This window comes from Thamnophis elegans, chromosome 4 (assembly GCF_009769535.1).
Source record: "Thamnophis elegans isolate rThaEle1 chromosome 4, rThaEle1.pri, whole genome shotgun sequence".
NCBI lineage: Eukaryota > Metazoa > Chordata > Lepidosauria > Squamata > Colubridae > Thamnophis > Thamnophis elegans.
In genome coordinates this window covers 130,093,359-130,107,821 of record NC_045544.1, presented here as the reverse complement: position 1 = coordinate 130,107,821, position 14,463 = coordinate 130,093,359, and the positions used below count along the sequence as shown (strand labels likewise).

The following is a 14,463-nucleotide window of genomic DNA, read 5'->3' as shown; positions in this document are numbered from 1 at the left end:
AGTTTTCTTTGGTTGCCCAATCAGATGACCTTAAACACATGACTGACCTGTGGTTGGGTTAGGATACCACACAACCAAATCTGTTTAAAATACGTGCCAACCTGTTCATGGCTTCCCTGGTTCTCCTGGAATATCGGAAGGCAAAGTATTTTCTTTGTCAACACAAACTTCCATATTGATTGTGTAATACCACACACCAGGGTCTCTGTTTGCTCCTGGAGACAACATACTGAACACTCACTTTTGGTCACGCCCTTTCCAATATTTCATAAGGTGGATTCCTGCTGTATTATCGCCTTAAGCAGAAGGTTCACTAGGAACTTAAGTGAAGAAGATGTTGGATAGCCATTTGTCTGAAATGGTATAAGGTTTCCTGCCTAGGCAGTGGGTTGGACTAGAAGACCTCCAAGGTCCCTTCCAACTCTGCTATTGTATTGAACACACCAATCTGTAGCCAGTGTGGCTGTTACATTTTAGCACAGGGATGAACAAGTGAGAAATAAAGGCAAATTGTCTCTATAAAGCTCTGGGCTAGTCTGGTGACATTCTTCCTCCCTCTCCCCTACTTTTTTTCTTAAGCTACTGTGATACTGAAATTCTGTTCAGGGAGGAAAACATATTGATTTAATGTAATGTCTGAAAACCTTGTACTTTTGTAAATCGGAGGGAAAAAAACCATTCAGTGCATGGAGAGTGATCGTGTTCATTCAGCTCAACATTGAAATCACCTGGCTTTGTACTTCATCCTGGTTGTCTCAATTTTAAAACATGGCCCTTGGCTTTCCGCACAGAAACCAGGTGTTGCCTTCAACCTGCGGTGCTAGGTTGCTCAATTCCGATTTAACAACTTTGTATTATATAAGCCCAGTTCTTCTCATTTGTCTCATAGGCTGTAGCCCAGTGTGATACCAACATTTCTTTAGACTTGCAAGGAAAGTGATCTCAGTTTTCCCGTCTTTCTCCAGTGTTGGGTTTTGGGTACTTTCTGTATTCTGGTCTGATATTGGTGGCTGTCCTGGAAAACCTCCGAGACCATTTTATGCCCCTGCTCAGATCATTATTTCTTTAACTTCTCTCTCCCACCCACCCACCCCCAATTGCCTTTTTGTCTGCTTATTCAAAATCCCCATAGTCTTCCCAACCCAGTTTAATAACAAAAATCTCTAAACTGGCAAGACACTACAGGTTAGCTCTTGGGGGGTGGAAAAATCCTGCAGCCACCTGAACTGTTCTCAGACCACTCGTTTTATTGGTTCCATTCTCTGTAGCAATCTTGTACTGATGAGGCATGTCTTCTTTTCTGTGAACAGCTACTGTGTGAAGACTTTCACGGGGCATCGAGAATGGGTCCGCATGGTACGACCTAACCAGGATGGCACGCTGATTGCCAGCTGTTCTAATGACCAGACCGTGCGTGTCTGGGTGGTAGCAACAAAGGAGTGCAAAGCTGAACTTAGAGAACATGAGCATGTAGTAGAGTGTATTTCCTGGGCTCCCGAGAGCTCTTATTCCACCATATTGGAAGCTACAGGATCTGAGGTGAGAGATTCCACTTAGAGAAATATCCTTATTGGTTTGGCAAACTTTTGAGAGTTTGACATGGGAAATCTTCTTTATCTTCTCTTTATGACTATGACCCATTACTTGCTGTTTATATGTACACCGTGAGCTTATGCACCAGAGACAAGTTCCTTGTGTGTCCAGTCACACTTGGCCAATAAAGAATTTATTCTATTCTATTCTAATTTATTATTATGTTATATGGGAAATGTTTTCCATTGCAAGCAGGATGGTTGATATCAGATTGTCTGAATATGTTTTTGTGAATCATACAAGTAGTCCTTGACTTAAGACCCCAACTGGGACTGGAATTTCCCTTATAAGTTGATGCGGTCATAGAGTGAGTGATGACATGACCGGACCTGATTTTACTACCAATGTTGCCGTGGCCATTAAGCAAACCACATGGTCATTAATTGAATCCAGCTTCCCAAATTGACTTTGCTTTGTTGGAAGCCAACTGGGAAGGTTGCAGATCATGATCACATGACCCTCAAGAGGCTGCAACTGTTGTGAATGTAAACCAGTTGCCAAGCAACCAAATTGCAATTCCAGTAGTGTGATTGTCTTTGAGGACGAGTCAGAAGTTACTCTTTCTCGACTGTTGTAACTTCAGACCTGTGTAAAGCAAATGGTCATAAGTTGAGGACTACCTGTACTATTGATGCATTACAATATAATTATATAATCTCATTGAGGAATTGTGGAAGCTATAGGGCTAAAACATTTAGAGTAGGGATGTGGAACTATGGCCCTTTTATGACTTGTGGACTTCAACTCCCAGAATTGCTGAGCCGGCCATGCTGAGCCGGCCACGCTGGCTCAGGAATTCTGGGAGTTGAAGTCCATAAGGGGGCCATAGTTCCCCACATCTGATTTAGAGGAATAAATAGCATCAAATTGGGGAAGTCTGGGCACAGCCCTGCTACTTTGGGAGATTACCCTTGTTTTAAGGTAGGTGGTGGAATTTGTTTTTTCATTTGCAGTATTTTTTTCCTGTAAAAAAAAATGCTATCAATGTTTATTCAAACCATTGAATAATCTTTTAGGAGAGTGATATCAATGTTTATTCAAAATCATTTGTAATTCCCTACTTTCAACTATAGGCCATGGTTAACAAAATAGGCACAAGACACCCCCTCCCTCCACAAACAAACAAACAAACAAAATTCTGACCACCTATAAAAGCTATATGAATTATGCCACGGTGTATCTGTCTTCTTTCATAAACTCAACAATTAAGATTACAGTAAAGATTTTTAAAAAATGACTAAATTCAAATACAGAACAGTGACAGTTGGTCATTTGGCCCGCAGAGGGATTGTTAACGCTGTCTGTCCTTAGGTTTTTAGCTTTAGCATTTCAGTGAAGCATCAATAAAATGTAACCGAATGCCTCTAAGGAGATTCTGAGTAGGCCCACAACCGAGAAGTAACCTCTGGCCATAGTATACAAAGGGCCTTAAGTACGAGGCTCTGAATCATGAAATAAATGACCTACTCCTCATCTACGGCAGAAGATCTGCAGCAGAAGCTCTTCATGTTGCTTTCCAACCCGTTGGAAGTGAGTGCAAGGGAGCCGTTGCTTCTCCTCAGTGTTTTTTCCAAATAAACCACATCACGGTATCCTCAGTCTCGCACTTACTAGGGCGTGAAGGCAAAGAGCTTGGTAAGAGAAGGACCAAAAGGCTGGATTTTTAATTTGTTTGTTCGTTTGATTTCAATAGCCACCCATCTCTGCCAATTGACTCTGGATATGGTGAAAGTGGATTGATGTAGTGATAGCTTGGCCACATTACTAAATTTTGGGTCAATTACTGCTTGGCCTGAGAATCTGACTACACTCCTAGGGAACCATAACTGCATTGCAGTGCATTTACTATAGCAGATGTAAGCAGTGTGTGAAGTTTGTGTTTGTAATGCATCTCTCACCATCCTAACCCATCCTAAAGTGCCATCACCATTTTGTCCCCCCTTTCTGTGAATAAAGACACGCAGAGGAGGCTTCTGGGTTTAATTCCTATCCATGCCAACTCTTTTGCGAAAATTCATTTACTAAATGACTGGAGATTCTCAATCATCCGGGTCATGGTTGTCCCAAAGGTGCTTTTTTTTCAAGAGGCGACTGGATTTCCTAGTTTTTCTTTGAAGACATTTTGCTTCTCATCCAAGGAGCTTCTTCAGCTCTGACTGGATGATGGGGAATGCAAGGATTTATATTCCATTTATATTTATATTCCATTCCCCACCATCCAGTCACGAGCTAAAGAACTGAAGAAGCTTCTTGGATGAGAGGCAAAACGTTTTGAAGGAAAAAAAGCCAAGGGGAAAAAACCAAGAAAGTCCAGTTGCCTTTAGGAAAATCACCTTTGAGTAATTTACTAGGGATTTGGGGGTTTTTTTGGCGTAAACATTTAGAATGGCGCCATAAAAGGATTACCACCAGTTTGCCTTTACTGTGATCAGAATTGAAACTTTTTCAGTCTCTAAAAAGGATATCCATGCATTCCTATGGTGGTCATTTCTCTCAGCTGACCTTATTTTTTCTCCTCAGGCCTGTGCTGGCTCAATTCTGGAATGATAACCACCAGCCTCCAGGGCCGAAGAAAATGTTAGATTCCCAATATCTGTTTACTAAGACCTTATTCCAGCTTTGCTTTTCAAAGGGGCCCCACAGTCAACAGGGGGAAGAGAATGTTCTAGCAAACCTCATATTTTGACTGAACGTAAATCAGCCTTTCCCAGGGTGGATCCTCTGTTTGAGAGCCTCCCTTGAAAAATTCCAAGTCAGCATTGCAAACATTTCTGGAGGGAACCAACTTGTGGAATGCTGGTTTTAAAGAGTAGCCTTGTGTGTCTGAAGTTCTGTTTTTAATCTCTGACATTTAAGAGTAAATGATATGGTCAGGTGCCCCAGGCTTTCTTCTCCACCATGCCAACAATTATGACCTGGATGCTACTTAAGTGTCTTTAATGTTTCATGTCCTGTTTATGCTGGATTTCTACATGTTATCTTAAAGGAGCCTCTTAATCCGTTCTTGTGAACCTCTAAATTAAGGTCCACGGGCCACATCCGGCCCATGGGGGTGCTTAAATATGGCCCGGCTTGGAAACAGTGAAGAACCGGCCTGTAGTGCCTCTGTCAGTGAAAATGGGCTCCCGAGTTCCGTTTCCGGCTGTGACTGCCTCCTGCCACCCTCTGCCAGCGAAAACAGAGCTTGGGAGGGCTCTGTTTTCTCTGGCAAAGGGTGGCAGGAGGCTGCCACAGCCAGAAACGGAGCTTGGGAACCCGTTTTCGCTGGCAGAGCGCTGGGGCCACCACAGGCGCTCCGACACGAGTGACATCGAGCTGCACCCCCACCCCCCAGGTTAAACACAACCTTGATGCAGCCCTCAAGGAAATCCAGTTTGACACCCCTACTCTAACTGAATTGGATCTCCTTGAGTAAAGGAGAAAAGGAGGCAAATTAGGGAGGCCTTACCATTGATGAATGGAAGATGATGCATGATACAAATGATATCTTCCCCATTGTGTCTGAACAGAAGAACCGCTCCGTTCTGGTGCAGAGTTGTTTCAGATAGAATAGATCGATGGCATCTTATTTTTAGATCTGCTGAAAAGAAATCCCCAAGTAGTTACCCTAATATTGACCACAACCCTTCCATTTGGATGTTAAAAAGCTGAAGGGGGAAAGATACATTCTGAAGATCAATGGAAACTCCTCTCAACATGGTGCTGTCAGATACCTTGGGTGTTGTGGATCTAACTCACCTGAGGACAACCGAGTCAAGGATTATATCGTTCTTGACAAGAAAAAAATGAGTGAATTATTACATTTGATCTATTTTTGAGACTCAAGAGTTATTCAGGTCAGGTTCTTCCACTAACTGGCAGGAAAAAAACCCCAAACACAGTGATTCTTAACACGGGCAAAATTATAATACCTAGTCTGGCTGTGGGACATCTTCAAACCATCTTCCTCTCAGTACTAGAATCACTTCTCCTCAACAGGTCTTCTCTGTTAATGAAAACAGCCCCCAACCAATAAAGGCAGAGTTATCAGTTCGTTAAGTGTAAATGAAGAAAAGAAACTGCACAGAAGTTTACGATGGAGCCATATTTTGTTAAATTCGACAGATTTCCTGGGTTGGGTTTTTTTAAATTGATAATTTCTGTTCATTGGCTGAACCTTAAGTAGCTGTGTTGTCTTTTTATTTTATTTCTCTACCTCTGTTCCTCCCAGAGGATGCTTGAGCAGTTTGCGAGCGAATAATAAGAAAGTCCTACATGCAACCATCATGAAAAACAACAACAACGAACACAGTATAAAGATTTTTAAAAAAGAACAAAATTCATTCAATAAAACAGAAAAGCAAAATAACAGGCAGTTATTTGGTCCAGGCACCCATCTTGAGCATTGAAGCTTGGTATAGATTTTCCTTACAACTGAGGGCAACTATGCTTCTAGTGACAGGTTAAAGTCACGGAAAGCACCCAGTTATGCATGTCTTCATTTGGAAGAAGCGATACCTTCTGCCACAGGGAACATTTTCCTAATCCCTGGGTCTGAAACCCTCCTGTCAACAGGATCTCTGACTTAGAAAGACACAAGGTTCATTAGAAAAGAGATTGACTTGAATCTCATGAGGATGACACAGTCTCCAGACAGTCAACTTCCAGTGGCTCTGGATAGACAACTCAAGCGAAATCTCCCATTAGAAACACTCTGGGGAGGGTCCTACACATAGGAATAAAACTTCCACTGAACCTATATTTCATAACCCACTGAGCTGTTGTAGCAAGGTTTCATGGTCAGTGGTGTCAAAAGTTGCTGAGGTAAAATCTCAAGAAAATTGAAGAATGTAGGATGTGTGCAGGCACCTTCTTTTTCTCTTGTTTCCCCTCCACCTCTCTTGTTCTCTCTGTCTTGTTCTTTCTCTCTTGTTCTCTCTCCCTCCCTCCCCCTCTCTCTCACACACACATTTTTGTGTCACTTCAAGCTAATCCATTTACGGTCTGTGTAAATACATTCAGACAAGCAAGAGTCATAGGTGTATTTACATCTGCTGAGGCCAGTCCAATTTAACCATCTCTGGTGGATCCTGGCAGCCATGACGGGCAAGGATTCAGAACATACGAAGTTGGCCTGGCATTTTGCCCCGTTTCTGTGATTGCAGTAATTGAATGAATGCTCTCAATTCTCACCAAAGAACAAACCTCCTTATGCTTTCAACACAATCTGCAATGACATCTAATTTACAGTAACTCTGTCTTACTCAAAATTTCTGTGTGCGTAACTCTTTGCTGTTTCTGCATTCAAGTTGTATTCATCCTGGATATCTGGAAGGGAAAAACATTTTGAGCTTCACATAAGTCTCCACATTGTTGACTTGCTTCATACAGAATTACCTAATTTTTACAAAATAATTCTTTTTTTTCTTCCTTCCCCTACAGACTAAGAAGAGTGGTAAGCCTGGGCCTTTCCTGCTTTCTGGATCTAGAGACAAGACCATTAAGATGTGGGACATTAGTACTGGCATGTGCCTTATGACTCTTGTAAGTTCCCTGAATATCCTTTGCTCTGTTCATCTGCTTTGCAACTCTGCCTAGTTGCTACACGAGGGAATAGATTTGCGCCTCTTACGGGGTGAGCTCAGGCATTCTCTGAGGAATCCAAGTGCACACATCAGAATAAATAGAATTGGGAGAGCTTGAAGGAAGAACAGAAAAACAGGTTACCATTTCCACCCAAGAAGCTCAACTTGCTGTTAATTCTAGCCTAGAGCCAATTTTGGGGCAAGGAGCAACACGATCTGAACTCTGGATTTCAGATTTGTGTTCTTCCTACCCAGATGTCCCATCGGTGATCTGCTTGTGATTTTGGGCTTTTTCTATTTTCACTTAAAAGGTGGGCCATGATAACTGGGTACGTGGTGTCCTGTTCCACTCTGGTGGTAAATTTATTTTGAGCTGTGCCGATGACAAGACCTTACGTGTCTGGGACTACAAGAACAAAAGATGCATGAAGACTCTTAACGCGCATGAACATTTTGTTACCTCGTTGGGTATGTATATGCATTAAGTGGGTGCAAGGAAATTCCAGTTATTTCTTTAATCGTTGGCATACATATTAATCACAGGTTCCCACCCCCTCCCTCTTAGAGGGAGCTGCTCTTGCTGATCATCACCTCAGGAGAACAGTCAGCCTTTATTTTATTTTTTCCTGGTTGTTATTATTCCATCGCTAAGTTGTGTCCGACTTGGCAAGCCCCTGGGCCATAGCATGCCAGGCTCCCCTGCCCTCCGCTGTCTCCTGCCCAGATCTGTGCCCACTGCACCGATGACGCTGTCTAACCATCTCATCCTCCACTGTCCCCTTCTCCTTTTGCCTTCCATCTTTCCCAACATCAAAATCTTTTTTCAGTGAGTCCACTCCTCTCATTTGGTGGGCAAATGGTTTGAGCTCCATTCCCTCCCCCCCAAAATCAAAAATCCCAACACTGGAAGTTTTTAAGAAGAGATTGGACAACCATTTGTCTGAAATGGTATAGGGTCTCCTGCTTGAGCACCTGGAAGACTTCCAAGGTCCCTTCCAACTCTTGTTATTTTGTAATCTGGTACCCTTTCTTGCTGCCCATAGCATTTTTGGAATACTGTACCTATGGCAGACTGGTGTTACATCTCCAGGAGTCTTGAGGCTGGAAGGGAAACAGTTCCTGGGAGGAAGCAAAGGAAGCACGTCTTTATCCGTTGCTTAAGAAAAGGAATTGTAACTGTTGGGAACCCTGGTAGGAAGATGTCTGTGGAGCTTCTCTCTCATCCAGGTCATCATATATCTCAGGGGTGTCAAACTCACATCGTCATGATGGCGTTTTGTAACGTATAGGGACTCCCCCCCCCCTTCGCTAAACCGGGTGTGGGTGTGGCCAGCACGTGACGCAACCGGCCCATAGGCTGGGAATTTGACAACCCTGATCTATCTGCAGTCTACAACACAGTCCTTTCAGCAGTTCCACCCATTTGCACCACTCATGATAACCTTGATGACACAGATAAACCTCCAGGTGGCCTTAACGACTCTCTAAAAGAAGGCAAATGACCAGCTGTCTGCAAGGAATATGAATCTTTCCATCCCTCACCATCCAGTCAGAGCTGAAGAAGCTTCTTGGATGAGAAGTGAAACATCTTCAAAGAAAAAACAAGGAAGTCCAGTTGCCTCTTGAAAAGAATAAAAAAAGCACCTTTGGGACATGATAGGAAGAGGCAGCTTATATTAGCATCAGCCTTGTGTGTTTTCATATTCCGTTTGTTTGATTTGTAGTATTTGGCAGTAGTATCTGCAGTCCAAAGAACCTTATGATAGATAAGCACGGCAGGCTTCAGACTCATTTCTGAATTGCTTAGGGTCCAGCACAGACCTTGTAAGAGCTTGCCTGCCTGTGTTCTCACTTGTTGTTCTTGTTTAATTAAATTTGAATGGAGCGTATAAACTTTGCTTTATTGGCAAGCACTTGGCCTTCACCTTAAAGGAATGACTTCAAATCTCTCTAAACCTGGACGTGAAGAACAGTAAAGAAATATTTGGCCTGGGGAAGGGGACTCAAGAGGCGACTGGACGTTTCGCTTCTCATCCAAGAAATTTCTTCAGCTCTGACTGGAGGGTGGGGAATGGAACATAAATATAAATGGCATATAAATCTTTCCATTCCTCACCCTCCAGTCAGAGCTAAAGAAACGTCTTTTATGAGAAACGAAGCATCTTCAAAGAAAAACAAGAAAGTCCAGTTGCTTTATGAAAAAGCACCTTTGGGACAAAGGTGAACCTGGATGACTGAGAGTCTCCATAGACATATCTCTGGGACAGTAGCTCAACCTTTTAAGATATGTGGACTTCAACTCCCAGAATTCCACAGCCAGCAAATTCCTCAGTCAGCAAAGCTTTAAGATGTGTGGACTTCAGCTTCCAGAATTCCTGAGTCCACAAGTCTTAAAGTTGCCAAGGTTGGAGACCCCTGCTTTAGGAGTTACCTGTTATTAATGTAATTAAACATTGATTAATGTTTTATATAAGAAATGACAGTATTTCATTTCATTCAGTAGTCCTTTTAAAAAATTGCCTGACCTAATCTTAATTTCGTGCAGATATGAGGCGTTGGATCACATTCCAAATGATATCAGTTCATAAGCTTTTAAATTCAGTTTCCGTAGAATTACCCTATGCTTACTAGTTTTTTTCTTTTCTTTTTCCCCTTCTTCTTTGCAGATTTCCACAAGACAGCACCCTATGTGGTCACCGGCAGCGTAGATCAAACAGTAAAAGTCTGGGAGTGCCGTTGATTGGATTTACATCTGACCCCCTCCCTCCCCTTCCTCTCCCTCTGGATGCACTCGGATACCATGGTTACCCATTGAGCTCTGTTTAAAATAAATATTGTCCTTTCATGTAAATTATTCTGGATGTAGATTGAGCTTATTAAATGTTACACACAAAGTATTCATGCATGGTGAATCCAAATTGTATACTGTAAATTTACATACGTTGTCTAGAAGTACCATAGGTTTAAGAATTTGGGCTGGCATTGGTCACATCAGACCTAAGAAGGCAAAAGCCGGTTGGTTGAATTAGGGGCACTTAAACTGGTGACAGCAAAATCATTCTGTACTGGATAAGCTGAATCCCCGACTCTACTGTTGGTGGTGCCTATTTACTAAGTGACTCATAACGGGGGTTCTTTTTGGGGGCGGCTGGGTGGCGGGAGGGTTATTTCAGAAACACGTATCTCTGTAACATCACTTAAGTATGCTTAAGAAATCTAAAGATACTAGATTTAAAACAAAGCTGCAACTTAGAATCTTAAATGTAATTAATGGAAACAAATAAAATTTCTGGTTTTTTTCCCCCCCTGTCATGGTATTTGCCAAATCAATAGGATATATATTTATTTTGGTTTCCTATCACGTTTAAAAGAAGAAGAAAATTAGTATGTTCATACTAACAGGCTGCAAAATAGGAAGAGAACCTTGGTATGATGTGTGTGTATTTTTTTTCTCCACAATTTGTTTGTCAAGACATCCTTGCGTTCTACCACGTGTAGCTTCACGCAAAACCCATTATAGGAGGCTGCTAGTCTTGCTCTTCCTTAGCTACTACTTGGAGCAGTCAGATGTGAATCTCCCAGTTGACTCCTGAGGGTTCAGTCAATGCCGTCTCTCGGTTGGCTTTCATTATGGTTTCAGATTCGTGCAAAGCCAACTGTAGGGAAAGCCATCATCCCTCTTCCAACCCCCCCCCCCCAAAAAAAAAAAAAGCTGCTGGAGGTTTATTAAGTGGGGCAATTCTTCACTCCCATCCTTTTTCCAGTTAGTAACTTCTCAAAGCAAGCAGTCCCGCATTTTGGAATGTTTTGTGGAGAACGTAGCAAGCTCTTAGACATTGCGACACAAATTCCTGTTACAGCAAATGAAAAACAGTGATATGCTAACAGACAGCTTGCAAGTTTTTAGATCAGTATCTCTCAACCTTAGTCACTTTAAGATGAGTGGACTTCAACTCCCAGAATTCTGGGAGTTGGAAGTCCATTCATCTTAAAGTGATTAAGGTTGAGAAACACTGATCTGAATCATTTCCCAACCACCTTTTGCTCCTTAAAGCCAACCTATTCTTGAGGAAATACGGGCTACAGTCCTATTTCAATATGGAAAATTGGGAGAATTTTTTTTTAATGTTGATATCTTAAATAGATGTACTTACTCTATTTCTTAGCATTATGGCTCAACTGCTGGTTTACTCCCCATAAAGTCTAATTTTTAACTAATGAGGCCAATCTTTTTTCTACCCCCAAATCCCCTACATATTAATGTAGCAAGCTGCCAGTTGGACCTATTTTAAAAGAAATGGTGATTTGCTTTTCTTTGTTCCATGACTTATTAACTAACAAAAAAAAAAAAAGCAAAAATATGTCCCTTTAAAACACAAGTCACAGAAGCATTGGAGGATTGAAATGCATGCCAAGAGAAAAGAAAGTTCCATCACAAATATTGGTTCACCCCACTGATTTTTTTTCTGTGTGTTTGTGTGTGTGTGTGTGTGTGTGTTGATGGCATTTCGGTTTCTTATCCAGGAACTAGGTGACCAAAGGTAGCTCCAGAATAGTGGCTGGATGTGGTTGTGCCATTTTGTGGTCAAAAAGAACTTCCTGCTTGTAGACATTGGATATTGGAGGTTTTCTATTTTAAAGCGAGATGGCGCTTTTTTTTTTGAGCATATAAACAATTCCTGCTAACAGCTGAAAAATATTTCTTGGCCAGATGCAGTGACTCTAATAGTTTTGTTTTGTTTTTTAAGTGGAAGTAACTGTACTTACATAATCAGTGAAACAAGGGTACCTTACTAATGGGAGCTTACCACTATTGTGTTTTTCTACAGAAAGAGCAAATAGAAATCGAAGCCAAATGCCTCCCCCCCACCCCCTATTTATTTGGGGGCAAAGGAACTTGCAAATTTGCCCCTTAAATTAATAAGTCCATCATCAGTAAAGCATTCTCAGGGATGGTTATGGGTTTAACTAGTTAACTAAGCCACGTTTTTTTTTTTCAACACAAAACCAAATGGGGGAGGAAAAAAAAATGTTCACCATTGAAGCATTTGGTCATTTCGATGATGGGCAAAGTGGCTACAAAATGCCAGATTCCTGTACAGACGGTTCTCTGGTGTCCATTCAGTCGCAGGCAGTTTTTCTTGAACCATTCCAGAACTGCAGGAGCTGAGGCTGTGCCCGTGGAAAGTCCTAGATCCAGGTGTTTTTTTTTGTTGAGGTTTTTTGGTTCTTTCACCTGAAAAAAAGTGCATACTTTTATTTTCCTTTTTTTTTTTTTTTTTGGTGGTGGGGGTGGTTTGAACACAATCCAAAAACTTTTAAGTCAGGGTGTCCAATTTTGGCAACTTTAAAACCCCTGGACTTCAACATCCAGAATTCTGGGAGTTGAAGTCCACCGGTTTTAAAAAGTTGACCAAAATTAGATACCCTTGACTGGAGTCTTGGAACAATCTGCACTTTACACTTTTTTTTGTTTTGTTTTTGTTTTCAAAGCCGTCCTACTTTGGTGTGTGGTGTGACCAATGATGTGCCCAGAGCACTAATAAAATTTAAAAAAATAAAATAAAAATAAAACCACAAAATACTAGTTGCTAGCAAGTTGTCAAGAGCTGTGGAGCACTGTAGTCTATTGAAAGCTTTTTTGGCGATCGCTTCACTGTCCTCCCCTTTCTCCTTATCCCCCGTATCCCTTTCTCCCTCTCTTCTGTCTGCTGCTCTTTCTGTTTTGCCTCTTCCCTTCCTTTATGTCAGTCGAAGAGTTGGTCAAATCGTCCTTAAACGGCCTTTTCTCGTTCCTCTCTCTGCCTCTCTTCCTGTGACTCCACAACCCCCGATCCATCGAAAGCGATTGAAAAACGATAATATTTTTTGCCTTGGGTTTGGCACACAGTTGTGGCTTGAAAATCCTGAAATGCATTTGAGAATGTAAAATGGACCGAATTTGAGAGAGAAAAAAACGACACCTCCATTTATGATTTCAGAGTTAATGTATTTTTAAAAAATATCCCCACGGTACTAGCTACTATAAATCTCTCTTGATGATGGTGTATAAAGTTAGCCAAAGTGATTGGGGAGGAAATAGGATAAGGTTGATTTTTTAAAAAAAATGTGGAACTGGATTTAACAAGTCACAACTGAATATTAAGTCGGTTTCCCCTTCCTTCTTTTCTCTCTCTCTCTGTCCTTGTAACTGCTTTCTTGTCCTAAGCACAGCCTTTGAATTTTTCCAAAGTTCTTTCTGGAAGTAATTAGCAAAAAATTGTCCACGTTTTAGAAGTTTGATCCTGACACTGACAAGACACAAGTCTTTCTCCCTCTCTTTTTTTTTTTTTCAATCCAGTAAGAGCGATGTAGAAATTGCTATTGGAAAATGTTTCTCCTCACCCCACCCCACCCCCGAATGTAGGAGTTAACTGAAGATATTGACACGATTAAAATTTCAGAAAAAAATATCAGTAAAGGAATGTATATAATACTGCTCTGTGTTTTACAGTAAGATTTGTTGCTCTCAGACTGTGTAAAACAAAATTTATTCATGTTTTCTGCCTATTAAAACAAAAATCTTATTGTACCAATTGGTAAACTATTAAATGAATATAAAACTAAACGTGTTTCTCTTTTGTTTAGGTGCAGAAAAAGATTGGATGAGCTTACGGCTTGCCATCCGTGCTTGCTGTTAAGGGGGAAAAGCAGATGTAAAATGGTCTTGAGCATCAATATTGATCTGAGCTGTGAAGCCATGTGGTTGTGTTAATGGAGGGGAGATAATGACTCGGGACGGGCGGGCAGCTGAATGAATTTGGGTTGCACGCACTTCCTTGCCGTCAGGAGTGGCGCTCCTCTTCACCCACTGCTGTCATTTTTATTTACACACCACCCTCCGTGAGAGGCCAGAGTTGAGGGGATCCAGAATGCCACCTTTGGCATCGGGCATCAACTTTGACTTCCTCTTTAGGGTGGGAAATTCAGCCCATCTGTGCCTTCCCTATCTGGGCTGCCGAAATTTGATTCTTCTGCACCAAAGAGCACATCTGAGGCCTTTGGAGAAGGTGATGGTGGTGATCCTCCTCCTCATCCCACCATTATATAATGATCCTGCCTGAGCAGCGTGGTGGAGGTAGTGGTGAAGATGCTGCCCTTCCAACTTGGAAGGTTGAGAGTTCAATCCTAGGCAGCGACAGAAGTTTCTCTAGCCGGGTGCAAAGAGAAAATACCTGCTGTGAACTCCGCTTAGGTGTCAAGAAAGTCATCCGGCCAGTAAATGCTCGGCTCCATTCAGTCGCTTGACTCCACCCCTAAGCAAGGG

General features: G+C 41.8%; 1 protein-coding gene across 1 annotated transcript in view; it reads left to right on the top strand.

Annotated features, from left to right (window-relative positions):
- Positions 1–13,114, top strand: part of PAFAH1B1 (platelet activating factor acetylhydrolase 1b regulatory subunit 1) — a 58,577-nt gene extending 45,463 nt beyond the window's left edge. Inside the window, exons 8-11 of the mRNA XM_032215060.1 lie at positions 1,311–1,539; positions 7,015–7,116; positions 7,469–7,625; positions 9,824–13,114. Of these exons, the coding sequence (XP_032070951.1) occupies positions 1,311–1,539; positions 7,015–7,116; positions 7,469–7,625; positions 9,824–9,897 (562 nt within the window). The 3' untranslated portion in view covers positions 9,898–13,114. The remainder of the gene's footprint in view (positions 1–1,310; positions 1,540–7,014; positions 7,117–7,468; positions 7,626–9,823) is intronic.
- Positions 13,115–14,463: the final 1,349 nt, after the last annotated feature.